The sequence below is a fragment of the Benincasa hispida genome, chromosome 10 (genome assembly GCF_027475165.1).
Source record: "Benincasa hispida cultivar pf3 chromosome 10, pf3_genome.v1.1, whole genome shotgun sequence".
NCBI lineage: Eukaryota > Viridiplantae > Streptophyta > Magnoliopsida > Cucurbitales > Cucurbitaceae > Benincasa > Benincasa hispida.
The window spans coordinates 6,253,444-6,270,616 of record NC_143487.1 but is presented as its reverse complement, the minus strand read 5'-3'; the positions used below and the strand labels follow the sequence as shown (position 1 = coordinate 6,270,616).

At 36.6% G+C, this 17,173-nt stretch overlaps 1 protein-coding gene across 1 annotated transcript; it reads right to left on the bottom strand.

Moving 5' to 3' along the window:
* Positions 1-980: 980 nt before the first annotated feature.
* Positions 981-16,897, bottom strand: OEP80 (outer envelope protein of 80 kDa). The gene is made up of 16 exons (XM_039045562.2): positions 15,884-16,897; positions 15,270-15,363; positions 15,082-15,164; positions 14,808-14,905; positions 14,578-14,647; positions 7,130-7,223; positions 5,688-5,769; positions 5,530-5,571; positions 5,131-5,284; positions 4,919-5,047; positions 3,774-3,844; positions 3,597-3,675; positions 3,412-3,527; positions 2,752-2,899; positions 2,015-2,084; positions 981-1,295 (listed from the first exon to the last, which is right to left on the bottom strand). The coding sequence occupies exons 1-16, from the start codon at positions 16,682-16,684 to the stop codon at positions 1,141-1,143; spliced, it is 2,286 nt and encodes a 761-aa protein (XP_038901490.2). The 5' UTR covers positions 16,685-16,897; the 3' UTR covers positions 981-1,140.
* Between the last annotated feature and the right edge of the window lie 276 nt (positions 16,898-17,173).

The window sequence follows — 17,173 nt, the reverse complement described above, 5'->3', positions numbered from 1 at the left end:
ACACAATTTCTTGAATATCTTTTTCTTAAAAATTAACAAAACTCACCGATTTCTTCAACAGTTACTTATTGCATGAAAATACACCAAATTCTTTTCACAGTATTAATATTTCACGCCAAGTTTTAATTCCAACATAATCCTTATCCCCATTTGTCTATTTTCAAGCCGTCTTTATAAAACTATAACAAAACATGTAAATATTCTTACCTTTCAAGTTATATTTCTTCTTGTTTTTGGCCCTCTAAGAGCAACTTATTCCATTTAAGTTTTTCTCCTCAATCCCTCTCAATCATGGTTGTGGTTAAATAAAAAATAAATAAAAAAAATCAGTTTCTTTTTTTTTTTTTTTCTTTCCTTTTCATAGAGCTTCTACTGACCGACTTACTATTTCTTCCTCTTCTTTATTTAGCTTTTATTGTAATTTTTTTTAAAAAAAAAAAAAAAAAAAAAAAAGAAGAAGCCACGCTTGTTTTTTTCCCTTCTTTCATTTTTTTTACCTTTTTTTTTCTTTTCTGGAATATTCAATTTTCTTTTATCTAATTTATTATTTAATCTTTTCTTTTTCCTTAATGTTTTTTTTTCCCTTAATGAAGTAACAATGATATCTTTGCAACTATGAATTCCTCACTTTTCTCCTTAATATCTAATTCAAATCTTATTTTTCTCTTCCAATTATCTTCAAACTTCCTCCATCAACAATATAGTTTGTATCCAAAATATTATATGGAAATGTGGGTCCTATAGATGTATATTTGAATATCGTTTAAGATGTAGGGTTTAGGGTTGAACCCATCTAACACGGCCAAATTCCGGTTAAGAACCTCCATTTTTGTCTAACAAACAAACAAACTTTAATTTGAAGTATATGAATTAAAATATTAAAGTAGAAAATGAATGAAAAAAAAAAAAAGGATTGAACTAGATTAATCACGTCCGAGGTAAAAAAAAAAAAAAATTAAAAAAAATAAAGAGGGAGAGGATGATGAAAAATATTTTACTTCCCAGAAAAATACGTTATAAATTAATTGATTTTAAGTTACTAACAAGATCCATCAACCGCCCCCACCAAGAAAAACAAAGAAAAGAAGAAAAGAAGATTGCTACAAAAAGGGTCCTACATCTAATCGCAGGAAGAGGGAGTTAATTCCGGTGGCCAACGCCAAAGTGAAACCTTTTTGCACCTTTGTCGTTGAATGCATATTCTAGACGAAGAGGCCCCAAAGGGGAGTCCAGACGGATGCCAAACCCATACCCATATCCACTTCCAGGTTTCATCCTAGCCCCCGCAGGATCACCTGATTCAAGGAAAACACAAGCTTTTCATTCAAATTACAGCAGAGAGATTCTATTGCCGTCAATAGAATAGCCTGTTGAATAGACCAAAGCATCAAAACCACATACATTGCTTCATCAATACCAGGCTAACTAATAAGCCATCACATCAAAGAACATCAAGTCTGGAATGCTTAAATATTCAATTCAATGTAATCTTTTCTAGGAAGACAACATGAATACCCCATATGCTTATTTGCTGTTGTGCCTGTGCACGAATTCTAGTTCCTCGAGGCAATCAATTCCAGTATTATGGTAAATCTCGATTATTTATGAATGATTATGGAAATCGCCAAGATATATTCGAGAGCTCCTCTCCCAAAACACCCAAAATATGAGGAGTTTACAATGGATACCCAAAACCATACCACCCCTCCCCGAAGAATCACCCAAGCAGCACCTCAGAGAGAGAGGAAAAAAAAAAAAAAAAACCCTCTGACAGGATTGTAATTGGGCCCACAAAATCACAGCAGCACACGCCCAAACTATTACAGAAATTACATGCTCACTCCACATAAAACATCACCCAACTCCCCGTTCATCTCTTTCCTACATGTATAAAATTTGGTGACTTGGGGCCTATCATATTACCACATACTAAAATTAATTATCTTCAGAAAGCAAGAAAATGAATCGAACATAGAAAATGTCCAACATAACCGAAGAAATGTAGCAGACCAACCTGGAACAGTTGAGCCCGATCCAAGATCAGTTCCGTAGTCAGCAAAAAGGACTCCTTCTACAGGGGCAAACTACAAACGAGGGTAAATAAAAGGATTAAAAAAGATTATCCATGCCCACCAGCCACCAAAGGTATATTCAAGACGTAATTCATAATTCAGGAGCTGAGATTAGCAAGAAAATTCTAGGCATTTGATCAGCAAGAATACCGAGAAACTGACTTAACTTTTCAAGCCTTCTTCCATTAATTTCTTTAAAAAAAAAGAAAAAGAAAAGAAACCTTATTTCATTAAATTTTTTACGTCAATGGCTTTAAACTCCTTCAATCCAGCATAACTTTGATCTTAAGGTAAAGTTGAAAAACGGAATTGGTAATTACCATTGACCCCAACTCGGACTGTTCAAATCAATGCGCACAATCTCCCCCCTCAAATACTAATTTGTTCATGTAAATTGCTAATTCAAAATCCATCCAATTTCTCTCCTTTGAAAGAGCAAGAAGCCGAGATGGGTTAAAAACTTCTATGATTTTTAGTCAACATTCAGTTTTGACATCATCTAATTTAAATAGCTCAACTAGCTTCATCTAACACGTCAAGATCCACACAAAGAAATGCAGCTGTCATTTATCAGACATTTATAGCATCAAACGAGTCCTTTATAATGAAACTCAATGGAAAGACCAAAACAAATTGAAGCATAAAACATAATGAGACGAAGTATGATTTCCCTACATACCAAGGGAAAAGAGATCTCTCCACATCCAACAGTATAAGATCGACCCGAGCCTACAGCGCCTTCTTCGTATCCTCTTACACTGTTTGTTCCCCCAATGGCAAATGCTTCATGTGGGCAGAATTTACCAACTACGTGACCTCCAGACAAACTAGAAACGAGGACCAAAAAACATCAGCGAAGTAAAATCAATCTGATGATTTTCCTTTTTTTCTTTTTTTCCCCCCTCAATTATGAATAATCTGAGAATTTCATTGATAAATGAAATAACCAGACCACCAAGGATTGCCAACTATAAATTAAAGAAGAAAGATTATGATCCTTAAAGAGGTGAGAACATTTTCACCAAAACAGCATTAAAAATAACCAATCCCTAAAGTCATCATATATTAAGTGTCTATTGTGAAGATTCATTCATTCCTTTCACATCAAAGGGACCAAAAGGAGTGATTAAAGGCAAGCCATTGTGTTTTCCTGTCGCCTTAAGAGGAATGTCCTACAAAAATCAAAGAAAGCAAATCCAACATATTTCCAGGCACGATCATATTCCATGATTCATTTCAAACCAAAAAGAATAAAGGAATTAAGGGCAGCATTCAAAGCAATCCTCCCAGTATCTTTCAACTTATAGCGATTCTTGCACTTCATAACTAGGCACCATACCTCAAAAGGAGCTGAGAGGGACCAACTTCCATGCTTGTTCTGGCACGAGCATTCACTCTATTAAAACATAACCATTCAGGTAAAAATGGAAGCCCCTGTTCCATGCTAAGAACAAACTGCACGGAGAAAAGTTATGAGGGATTATCAAAGCTGGAGAATAAGTTGAGATGATGGAAGTAACTAACCATGGAAGATCCATGGTCCCCAGAACCAGTGTAGACACCCTCAAGTTTAGCCAGTAACATATTGTCGTCAGCATTCCCACTAACATCAATAAGAGACAATGTTTAACACAATTAACTTGCATCTAGCATCAAATTCCTTAAAAATGAAGTGTAATTGAAAATTGCAAAGGAACAGACCTTGCAGTGAGAGGGCATTTGATGTTATCCATTATGATAGGATTTCCTTGTTCATCTCGAGCACCAGCACGCTGTATATGAAGATGAATAGGCAAAAATATTATGAAATCTCCCTAAAATACTTCAATAGAGGAAAAGAACCAAAGAGTGGCACATTTAATGCAGAAACTATGAATATCTTGGCTAATTTGCATAGTAAGCCAAACAATTCTTTTGATCTGACTGTTGACAGAACTTTATAAATAACATTCCAGAGGTTCAATAATTCCATGCACAACCTGGAATTCGCCAAAATCTTTTTCAGCTCAAATTGCATAGTCCAGGTACGCATAAAAGCGCAATAGTCTTATGAGGCTTAAATGCAAAGTGAAAATAAATGCAAGCATTTTTATGTAAAGCGCACTATATATAAAAGTACTACATAAAGAAGAGAAAGCATAGTTGAAGTGGGAATATGAAGAAAAGAAAAGGAAAAAAAAAAAACCCTAAACACAAGGAATTTTGCATTTAAGCTTAGGAGATTTTATTTCTTTAATTAATATAGAAGGAAAAACTCTGATAATATATATTTTTTTTTCAAATAATGAAACAGCCTCAAGATTCAGGGCTTTAGGCCTTAGGACTTCACAGAAGACGTAAACTAATCCGTATTCTTTTGCATGCCTTGCCTTGAAAAGACGAGATGCCAAACCTGTGCCTAGTGCCTAGGCGTGCGCCTAGGAGGGCCTTTAAAACATTGGAAATAAGAAGTCTAGTACTTCTTAGCTAGAAAGTGACCAGAATGGTATTAGGGAGTTATCATAGTATTAAGGGTATATCAGTAATTAGCTAGGGAGTTTGCTATACTTGTTGTAACAAACAAAGGGGGAGGGGAATGAAGAAAATATTGTGGTGAGTGAATTACGCCTTGAGAGAGATATCAAGATTGGCAAGGTCCAAGTACCACATATTACTTGGTTACCGATTATATCTCAATATATTTGGGTCTATCACAAAGTTAGCAACCGAACAGCATAGAGAGTTGAAGTTAATTATGTAGAGAAAACATTAGTGTGTGCACGCGCATTGGGGAGGGGGGGAATCACTTTCCTGCAGTGCATATGCAAAGGATATTCAGAAGCATGTATCCAGTTCTACTAAAGTACCTGGAAATAAAGCCCTCCCGTTCCACTCCACGTCGGCCTGATAGGGCGGTTGAATTCCAAACCAGCTGTAACCCGACCAATAGTCAGGTTGCTACCACCATGGACAAGTGTACCTGGAGTCCTTGAGTTCTGAAGGAAAGAACCAAAGAATCTTGATCAGGTTATCACTGAAAAATATCGTAAATAGAAATACACACCAAATCAAAGATTACCTGAACCATAATTGTCCGTGATGTCCTCTTATCATCTCCTTCAATCCATGGGTCTGTGTAATTTATGCGAAAAGTGAAATCAACTTGTCCCCTCTCCAAGGAGACATGGAGCTTCTGATTCCTCCCAAAAAGATTTCTGTGGGAATAGGCAAAGCTGCAACAAGTATAATATTGTTACTAAGCTAAAATGCTCAGCACTTGGTGGCCGGCTGGCAGCAGAACTTACTGCTGGCGTGACACAAGAAAACTAAGTAGTTGCAAATTAATCCATCATAGAGAGATAACAGTGGTACATGAAGAAAAGAGAAACATGTAGATTATATGTCTCTCCAGACGAGAGTTTATATGAATGGATTTATGTTGGGGGTTCCAGAACAGGATGTTTAGCTTTGAACTTACCTTCCAATAAGGGCAGCTAAAGGGCCACCACCACCAGTGGTCCTATATTTTAAAAAGTGACAAAAGTCAACATTAAATAAAGATAACTGAAAATACTAAATGTAGTCAACTGTGAGGAAACTTCAGCAAAGATGAAAAATCGTTCATCTGATTCATACCCACATGATAGACCGCCACCAGCAGAGAAACCTCCACTTGGACGCTCAACTACGTTCATCAGTATGTCAACCTTTCCAGCATCTAGACAATTCCAAATAAAAGAAGAATTATGAGAATTGGATATATGTTGTGAAAATATATACAAGTCCGCACAATAAAAATAGATCATAAAGAGATAACTTTGAATCTGACATTACTATGTTTTCTGACTTATGAAGATAACTATTGGACTCCACTTTCTTAGATTCTCTCTTTCTCTCTCCCCCTCCCTCTCCCCTTCCCCCTCTTGCCCACGTGCCAATGTCACGCATCCTCTTCTTGAGTTTTGAAAGAGTTTAGTTCTTCCATTTCTCCAGTTTTTCGTCGACTTTATCCAAAATGCCACTCAAATCAGATTGCCTCCAACAGCATGCCCAAATACAGAATGATTCAGCCACTCTAGGAACAATCCCAAGTAGTAGTAACCAGGGCAATCACTGTCTCTCTTTTATGTTGATATTAATTCCGCAAGTAAATATTTTATCCATAATCAAATTCAAACCTGATGCCACCTCAAACACACTAAACACAACTAAATATCCAAGTCCAATAAAAATGTAATGGGCAAATATCAATTTATACCCTTAAACTTTGGGGGTTGTATCAATTTAAACCCTACTAAGAATTGTATCAATTTAAACTTTAAACTTTGGAGATTGTATCAATTTAGACCCTGAACTTTGGGAGTTGTATGAATTTAAACACTAAACTAATAATTGTATCAATTTAAACCCTAAACTTTCTTGAGTGTATCAATTTAAACCCTGAACTTTCATAAATATATCAATTTAAACCCTAAATTTTCACAAGTATATCCAAATAAAACATAATAGAGGATTTGAGTTGATACAATTATGAAAGTTCAGGGTTTAAATTGATACAATTATTAGTTTGAGATTTAAATTGATACAACACCCTAAGTTCAAGGTTTAAATTGATACAATTCTTAGTTTAGAGTTTAAATTGATACAACACCTAAAGTTTAGGGATATAAATTGATATTTGTCCAAATGAAATCTACACATAAACTACTGATTAACTTCAATTTCATCCTTTTAATTGGTAAAAGAATTTGGCTTTCATTAAATTATTTTTTTTTTTTAAAAAAAAAAACACACACACACGCGCGGAAGAATACATGGACATAAAAAAAAAACGAAAGCCCACAAAATGCGAAAACAGATCAGGCCAAGCGAATAGCTACAATACAAAAGAGTCTTCCCATAAAAGTTTAAGTTGATTTTATGCACTGGATCTTATGACACTGGACTTGAGGCATAAGACTTCCCATGAAATCAGAAGTTTAAGTTAGCAATCAGCCAGGAACTCTGAGGCCTAAGTAATGAAATAAAGAGAAAATACAAATCAATCGTTCATGTAAAAGTGAAAAATATTTTGTCACCAGCTGCAGGTTGGGGAATAATGCTGACGTCTTCCATGATCCCCATGGTTAAGACAGTCTCTGCATCTCTTTTTCCTTGGAGCATACTGTAGACCTGTAATGAATAACTTCAACCTTGAATCAGAGTGTATTCATATTAAATATTATCTTTAAATTGAAGACTACATATGATTGAGAAACCAGCACATTCGAGCTTGGAGATCAGTAAAATGAATTGCCCATTAATGTGTGTGTAATTATGCTAGCCAAAATGCCAAACTAAGAGTACACTCAATTTTCCCCCACAAAAACCTAACTATTTTCCAACAACAACCATCATGAAGTGGCTTTCACCAATTTAAAGGTAATGTAGACTACAAATTTTGGAGAATTCTTGAAAGAAAATCTTATTCATTAATTGTTATCTATACATGAGAGGGAAGACTCCTATTTATAGAGTTTGAATACAAGTGGGGGTAAAAAGGAAATTAACCTATACATTTACCCAATTTAACCCCTTCTACTTGCATCATTCTACTCCTCCAAAAAGAAAACTAGTCCTCGAGTTTTAAAAAGAAGAAAAAAAAATGAAACAATTAAGAAATAAATAAACTTGTACAACGAACTATAGTCAAACCAACCTCCTACATCTTGAACAAAATTATTATGAAAAAAGTCCAAAACATAAAATTTCCATCAAGCTCATCAAGGCTCCAAGCATTGTAAGTGTTCGAGTACCCGTTGACCAAGATAGTATCTCTAAGCCAAAAAAAAAACATTTTTGGCTAGCTAGTTATAGGTCTTTTCCCATAAGCACGTCGGTTACCTTGAATTTGATCCCACCAAGCCGATGCCCCACTCTTTAGTTTCAAAGAAACTAGTTTAACCTTATTGTTTTCCGAGGTTCCCATGTAATCAAAGAAATTTTTCAAATTTTTTATCCAATCTAAAAAGATCTCAATGTTCATCTTCCCATTGTATGTTGGAATATTGATTTCCATTTTGTATTCGGTTTCTTGCCTCCAATATGGCTGATCTTGCCAATCTTGAAAATACTTGATTAGCATGTCTTCGTAGTTGAATGAGAGAAATTTGCCTTTGGAATAAAGGATTTTCTGCATGATGATGGAGTTGAAATCTTGGAGGATAAATGGGCTGAGGACCAGGGTATTCTTCTTCTTTGGACGAGTTAGAATCTAAACCTATCAAATGTTGTGGCATTGGTCTTATTTGTGGATAATCTGGGACTTGAAGATGGTATGGAAAAGGATTAGGCATTAAAACTGCTCTGTTTAAATCTCCTTGAGGTATTCTTGTTGGTTCTTGATTTCTTGGAAGAACTTGTCGGTTATTTCCTTGGTTTCTTGGTAATACTTGCTCATTACTTCCTTGTTGATGTAGGGATATTAAAGGTATTTTGCATTTTTTTTTTTTTGTAAAAAAGGGTGTTTTGGATATTTCTTGTAAAATGACAGACTGTATTCTCTTTTTAAATTCAGTTTTAATATTAGGTGTGACAAAACCCTTCTCCTTTGGGTCTATTTAAAGGGAGTTAGGTTAGTTAGTTAATTAGGTGCATACAAGCCCTTTTCTTTTGGGCTTATTTAAAGGGAACTTATCGCTCATTTTAATCAATGAATAAAAACTTCAGCTCCAACATTCTTCCAAGATTTCTCCAAGACTCTTTAGTCTTCACCATTTGGTATTAGAGCGACCTCGTGAAGGGACCTCATGACGAGTAAAGGGCTCGATAAACTCCCCACTCTTCTCCCCCTCTCTTCTAATGATGCGGAAGCATTTTTTTCCACTTCTCAAACCACCAACCGAAGATTGGGCAATTTAGAAACTACCGTCAATGGCATCATGGATCATATGAGTGCTATGCAAAATTCTATGGCAGATTTGCAACAAGCAATTGAAAAACTGACTTTGGACATGGGAAGAATGGTTGAAAATCAACCAATAACTCATCAAGAAGCACCAACCAGACTCCAAGCTGGTGGAAACAATCAAGATCAGCTGCAAGAAGTTCAACAAGGCCTGAAAACCAGCACCAATTACTTCAAAGAAACCAAGATTTGCCTAGGAGGGTCGAAGAAATTCCTCCAAGAATTCAAGAACCAGCAAGAATACATCAAAGATTTGAAGATAGAGGAGTGCGGCTGCCGAATCCTGTTCATAATCATCAACATCTGCCAGTTTACTTGCCTTCTAGACCCGTGCCACCAAATTTGTTGAGGCTGGATTCTGATTCATCCGAGGATGAAGACTCGGCTAGTCCCCAACCACATTACCGAGCAAGAATGATGCATCCACCTCATGGGAATAACCCACTTTTTCAACAACAAATTCCTTTTGCACAAGCACAGGGGTATGGAAATCAAGATTATTATCAAGATTGGCATGGACAACCAAATTGGAGACAAGAAAATGACTTTCAAAATGGAGATCGACATACCCACATATAATGGCAAGATGAATATCGAAATCTTTTTTGGATTGGGTGAAAAGCATGGAAAATTTCTTTGATTATATGGGAGCCCCGGAATACAAGAAGGTAAAACTTGTTTCTTTGAAACTTAAAAGTGGCACATCGGCGTGGTGAGATCAAATTCAAAGCAATCAACGTTTGTATAGTAAAAGATCTATCACTAGTTGGCCAAAAATGTTGAAATTAATGAAAAAAAGGTTCTTGCGGCTAATCATGAGAGACTCCTTTACAACCAATTTCACCATTGCAAGCAAGGAACTCGTACAATCGAAGACTATACGGAAGAATTTCATCGCCTTAAGTATTAGGAACAATTTGGCCGAAAGTGATAACCAACAAGTAGCTCGATTTGTCGATGGCTTGAGACAAGACATAAAGGAAAAATTACATTTACAACCCCTATCTTCTTTGGCAGAAGCAGTATCCGTGGCATCTACAATTGAGGAAGATGAAGCATTAAAACAGAAACGATGGGATGGCCGAAGGAGCAATTGGGATAGAAATTCAACAACCACCAGAAAATCCATGGCAGAAACTTCGAAAGGGCAGTCCAGTGAAGTATCTACCAAAAACAAGGGGAAAAAAGTTGAATCTAAGGGAAGTCCTACTTTTTCTTCTAGAAATAATAATAATAATCCTTATAATAGACCTCATCTTGGCAAATGCTTTACGTGTGGTCAAACGGGACACCTTTCTAACAATTGTCCCCAAAGGAAGAACCTCACAATTCAAGAACATAAGGATGAAGAAGATGAGGACTATTCTGAGGAAGATATCAATGTGGCCCTACCAGATGAGGGAGACATTCTTTCTTGTGTAATCCAAAAGGTCCTCTTGACTCCGATAACCGAAAAAAATCCTCAAAAGCACGCAATGTTTAGAACCCGTTGTACCATTAACGGGAAGGTATGCAACGTTATTATTGATAGTGGTAGCCCGAAAAGTATGGTGTCTAAAAAACTTGTACACCACCTTAAGCTAAAAGTTGACCCCATCCAAGCCCTTATAAGGTAGGATGGATTAAAAAGGGGAGTGAGGTTATTGTTAATGAACTTTGTACGGTTCCATTGTCAATTGAAACACATTACAAAGATCAAATCATATGCGATGTCCTAGACATAGACGCTTGTCACATTCTACTTGGAAGACCTTGGCAATACGATAATCATACCAAACATAATGGTAATGCCAACACGTATGAGTTTGAATGAATGCGTAAAAAGATGATCCTTGTACCTATTGATTTGAAAACTCATATGAGCAAACATATCATCAAGGAGAAGCACAAGGCAAACTAATTTCTATCATGCCTTATAAACAAGCTTGGGCAAATGCAAACACATTCAAACTAGCTTTATTTGTCCATGCCAAACCCAAGGCCTTATTACCAACCCCTATGGACAGCAAAATGCATAACCTTTTAGACAAGTTTCCCTCCATTACTAAGATCCCAAGTGGCCTACCTCCACTCCGGGACATCCAACATAACATAGATTTCATCCTCGAATCTTCTTTATCCCACTTGCCCCACTATCGAATGAGCCCTAGTGAGTATCAAGCCCTCCAAGCCATTATCCAAGATCTTTTACATAAGAAACATATTCAACCTAGATTCAGCCCTTGTGCTGTCCCAACTCTTTTAGCTCCTAAAAAAGATGGTAGTTGGCGCTTATGCATAGATAGTCGTGCAGTCAATAAGATAACAATCAAATATAGATTTCCAATTCCAAGAATTTCGGACCTACTTGACCAATTAGCCGGTGCAAAGGTATTTTCCAAGTGGATCTACATAATGGATACCACCAAATAAGAATTAGACTGGGGGATGAGTGGAAAACCGCATTCAAAACTAACCAAGGACTATTTGAGTGGCTTGTAATGCCCTTTGGGCTGTCAAATGCACCTAGCACTTTTATGAGACTTATGTACCAAATATTTTTACCTTGCATCAACAAATTTGTGGTCATTTACTTTGATGACATCCTAATTTACAACAAGACTGTCAACGACCACCTTACACACCTCCAGGAAGTAATCTCTATCCTTGAATCTAATGCTCTATATATCAATCCTAAGAAATGTGTCTTCTTATGCAGCAACATCAAATTTCTTGCCTTCATTATTGGACAAGAAGGTGTCCAAGCGGATCCTCAAAAAATTGTAGCCATCAAAGAATGGCCAATACCTATATCGGTCAAAGAGGTGCAATCTTTCCTTGGTTTAGCATCATTTTACCACAAATTTATTAAGAATTTTAACTCCATAGCTGCCCCTTTAACTCGTTGCATAAAGAAAGGTAAATTTGCATGGTTTAAAGAGACTACGGATAGTTTTAATGCTTTAAAAGACAAATTAGCTAACCCACCGGTTTTAGATGCAAGTTCTACTGGCATAGGGGATGTCCTCTCACAAGAATCTCATCCTTTAGAGTTTTTTAGTGAAAAGTTAAGCGAGGCTAGACAAAAGTGGTCCACCTATGAACAAGAATTTTATGCATTGGTCAGAGCCCTCCATCAATGGGAACATTATCTTATAGGCAAGGAATTTGTTTTAATAACTTATCATTATTCCTTAAAATTCCTTCATTCTCAGAAAATATAAACCGAATGCATGCTAGATGGATTTCTTTTGTACAAAAATTTGATTTTATCATCAAGCATACATCTGGAATCATTAACAAAATGGTTGATGCCTTGAGTAGAAAGTCATCTCTCCTTACCATGCTTCAAAGTAAAATTATTGCCTTTGATCATCTACCAAATTGTTATGAGAATGACCTTGATTTCCATGATATTTGGCATAAATGTTTCTCTAACTCTCCTCCTAAGGACTACCACCTTTTGGATGGTTTTTTATTTTGTGGTAATAGGTTGTGCATCCCACAAGGATCTCTACACAAGGCTATCATCATGGAAGCCCATTCGGGCGGTCTAGCAGCTCATTTAGGTCGTGACATAACCTATGAAACCCTTGCCACACAATTTTTCTGGCCTCAGCTTCGCAAAGATGTCAACAATTTAGTAAAAAGGTGCTTTACTTGCCAAATCTCCAAAGGTCACACTCAAAACATCGGTTTGTATACTCCTCTTCCAATCCCTACTAACATTTGGGAGGACTTATCGATGGATTTATATTAGGGTTGCCAAGGACACAAAAGGGGTTTGACTCTATATTTGTCTTGTGGATAGGTTTAGCAAAATGGCTCATCTCGTACCTTGTAAGAAAACATATGATGCTTTGAACATTGCTAATCTTTTCTTTCAAGATATTTTCAAGCTTCATGGAATTCCAAAGACAATTGTGTCTGATAGAGATGTCAAACTTATGAGTTTTTTTTTTTGGAAAAGTTCTTGGAAACGTTTTGGCACTAACCTCAAATTTAACTCTTTAAGCCACCCATAAACGGACGGTCAAACAAAAGTTACAAACCGAACATTGGGTAATATGCTTCGATGTCTAAGTGGAAATCAACCAAAACAATAGGACACTAACCTTGCACAAGCGGAGTTGGCTTACAACAACATACAGAATAGATCAATAGGGGAGTGTCCATTTGAGATTGTATACACTAGACCCCCTCGTTTGACTTTTGATCTTGCAACTCTTGCTTCTAACGTATATTAGCGAAGAAGTTGAACAACTTGTTGAACATATTCAAGAACTACACTCGAAAGTCATTGACCACCTAGAAAAAGCAACCTCCACATACAAAGCTCAAGCGGATAGTCATAAAAGACATGTTTCATTCAAGCCAGAAGACCTTGTAATGATATATCTTTGAAAGGACCGCTTGCCAAAAGGAGCATACAACAAACTTAATGACAAAAAGCGCGGACCATTTGCTATCCTTGAGAAATACAATGATAATGCTTACAAGATTGACCTCCCCTCTTCATTCAACATAAGCAATACTTTCAATGTTGCAGACATCTTCCCTTATCAAGTCCTGGATGAGTTCAAGCTTTCAACTTAAAACTCGAGGACGAGTTTAATTCTAAGAGGGCCGAGTTGATGTAGGGATATTAAGGGTATTTTGGGCATTTCTTGTAAAAAGGGTATTTTGGATATTTCTTGTAAAATGACAGATTGTCTTCTCTTTTTAAATTCAATTTTAATTTTAGAATAGGTGTGACAAAACCCTTCTCCTTTGGGTCTATTTAAAGGAGGTTAGGTTAGTTAATTAGGTGTGTACAAACCCTTTCCCTTTGGGCTTATTTAAAGGGAACTTATCACTCATTTTAATCATTGAATAAAAACTTTAGCTCCAAGATTCTTCCAAGATTTCTCCAAGACTCTTTAGTCTTTACCACTTGCCTTTGCTGAAGATCTTGAAATTGCCTTTGGTTATCCAGATTTTCTTGGTTTCTTGGTAAGGTTTTCTCGTTATTTCTTTACCTTTACTGAAGATCTTGAAGCTGCCTTTAGTCATCCAAATTTTCTTGGTTGGATGTAGGAACTTGGTTGGTTCTTGGTTGATTGTTGGCTATCTTTTTTACTTCAAAAGTCAATTTCTCAATTGATTGTTTCATAAGAGCCATTGAAGTTTGCATTGCAATCATCTTATCCAATAAACCACTTATAGAGGTTTCCAAATTCCCAAGTCTTCGGTTCACGGATTGAGGATATGTGGAGAAGGATGCTTCCGCATCACGAGTTTAGAGGTCAAGAAGCTTGTTGGTGTTCTTGATCACCATCAAGCCCTTTAACGAAGGCGTTCTAATACCAATTTGATGTAGACTACGAATCTTTGAGAATTCTTGAAAGAAAATCTTAATCATTAATTGTTATCCATACATGAGGGGGAAGACTCCTATTTATAGAGTTTGAATACAAGTGGAGAGTAAAAAGGAAATTAACCTATATTTTTACCCAATTACCCAATTTAACCCCTTTCTACTTACATCAAAACGGTGAAGAAATTGATCGATGATCATATTTTATAAATAAAAGTTAGACACATCAAGCATGCACCAAATACCTGTCCTTTCTTGGTAGTAAGTTGCCGGAGTATTGTCTCAGGTCTTGTGTTTCCTGAAATTGGCTCGCCACTGAATGTAACCACCAGTCAAAAAATTGAAATCCAAACTTTCAAAAAATATAAAGCCCATGCCACATAGGCGCATGTGTGTGAGGTTGTTCTACTGCAGTATGCATTAGTGCATTATGGCTGTTAGCATGCAAATTTAGATGCAAAAGACATATTCTTACGTCTTTTTGTCAAGAAATCGGATGGAAATGTTATTTACTTCAGCTTCAGAAACTTGTAAGCTAAGAATGCCCCCGGATAGAATATCTACAGCTGATACCTGTGTTATAGTCAAAGTATCAACATATGAGAACAATAGTGATCATAAAAAAGGCACACCTAAAGTCTGCAATGTGTTAATCCTTACAAGGCAAAAACAATTTAACTTTCAATTTAAACAAACTGATGAAATTGTTAAAGGATAAAGATTAAAAAAAAAAAAAAACAACAACTAACCCTGCCAAAAAGGCCACGTTCACCATACCAGCTATTGATGGATGATATTACATCATCTAAATGCCGGAGATTGACAACTTTTCCTGCACAGCTTGACACCAAAGAATCCAAAATAATGGTCGTCTGTGAGCACATTGTATATTGGTTCACAGAATTGCGATAATCTATAATTATGTAGGAAATCCTACCATAGCCTTCACGAAAAGCTTCCTCCAGAAACTTTGCTGGAAGGACGTTAGCACCTTCACAGACCAACCCCCGAAACTCTTGATTTGGTTCTACCTTGTGCCATTAGAAAATAACATTAATAAATATTCTTTTGAAATGTAAAAAGGAACTTGTTCATAACAATGACTTTCCCTGTGGAAAGTGTGTTAAACACTTATACCCCATTCGGTAACTATTTGGATTTTGAAAATAAAGTAATTTTCAAAAACTTGTTTTTGTTTTTAGAATTTGATTAAGAATTCAAGTGTTTCTTCAATAAATGTGAGAACCATAGTATAGAATTGATGAGAAAGCAAACATAAATTTCAAAAGTAGAAAATGAAAAACAAAACCGTTACCAAACAGGATAAATTCTCTCTCTGTAGCTTCAAAAGAGGGTTATCAAGAGATTTTTTTATTTTTCAAGCTCACATGTGCATAATTTGTCATCGCAACTTGCATTAGAACGTATAAGTTGTTTGAAATTTCAATCGAGCTCCCCTTTCACTTAACACAAACCATTCCACACGTAAAATTCTTCCTAGTTCCTTCCCAATGGGGGGAATATATTATACAACTGATTCAACAATTATACCTGAAATATTAATCTTATGCCATCTCTGGTATCAACTGCAACGGGTATGCACGAGTAGAAATATCCACTATTGATGATCCTGTGCACATCTTCTTGAACCTCGCGTACAGTGAGCGCAGAGTTGGGTCGGCTCGCCTTCAAAGCGGTCAGAACCTCCATCTCGAGGTCCTTCCTCTCTAGCTCCTCACCGTCCTTATTTCTCACGAGAACCTCACTGATTAGAACCCTCTCCTCATCCAGCCGACCAGCTGAATACCCCTTTTGAGGCAATTCCTTACTCTCCGAACCACCAGGCTGACTCGACTCGTCAGAACGCGTCAAAGCCAATGAAGCTGAACAAAGAAGAGATGATTTTCCAACGAACCCCGTACTCTTGTCCTCCATCCCCCGTCGCCTTCCTGAATGCTCCGTACAATGACCAGAATCAGACTTATTCGACACGTCTGATTGAATTAGCGACATTGACGCTGAACAAATTAGAGGAGATTTGCTAACAAACATTGCCCCCCAAGTCCAACTTGCTCGTCGATTGACCGAATTCTCTTGCTGAGTTAGCTTCTTTGAAGCACCAAAGGGGAGTGCTGGTGGCCATAAGTGGGGAATACTGTGATTGAAATGAGTCAATTTCGAACCTTTCTTAACCGAATCAATGAACTGGAATATTGAGTTGCAGGACTGATCGAACTGTGAAGCTAAATTTCGGAAGCAAAATCTGAAACTCGAATGCGAACTAGACGGAGGAAAGTGTGGAATTCTAAGCGTAGCTCGGGAAGTAAAAACAATGTCATCGTTCGGTGGCATCTTGGTGGACGAAGAACGAGAAATGAGGTTAGAATTTCACACAATGGAAGCTCCTTGTTCACTTCAAAATCAATCAAGTGAATTTGTGGACTTAAATAGGGTTTTGGAAGAAGAGGGAAGCAGCAGCATAAACCCTGAAAAACAGAAAAAGAAAACCGCCAACCTGAGATTAAATCAAAAGAAAAAAAGAATTTGGGGGTAATAACCTAGGTCGGATATATAGGTGTTTATGGAAATATATGAAAACATCGATACCTCGATTTTAGTGAAAATATCGATGTTCATGAAAATTTTGAAAATTTTATAAAAGTGAATGAAAATTATTATAATTAGTTAATGAAACTTTGAACCGAGTCTGGGAGACCATTTCGGGTCTGTGAGCAATTTTTCACTAAAATGGAACTGTCCTCTTTGTCAGAATCGAGCAATTACAACCTAATTTCGACTCTAAAGACTCTAGCAAATTTACAGACCCTTCATGACACATTA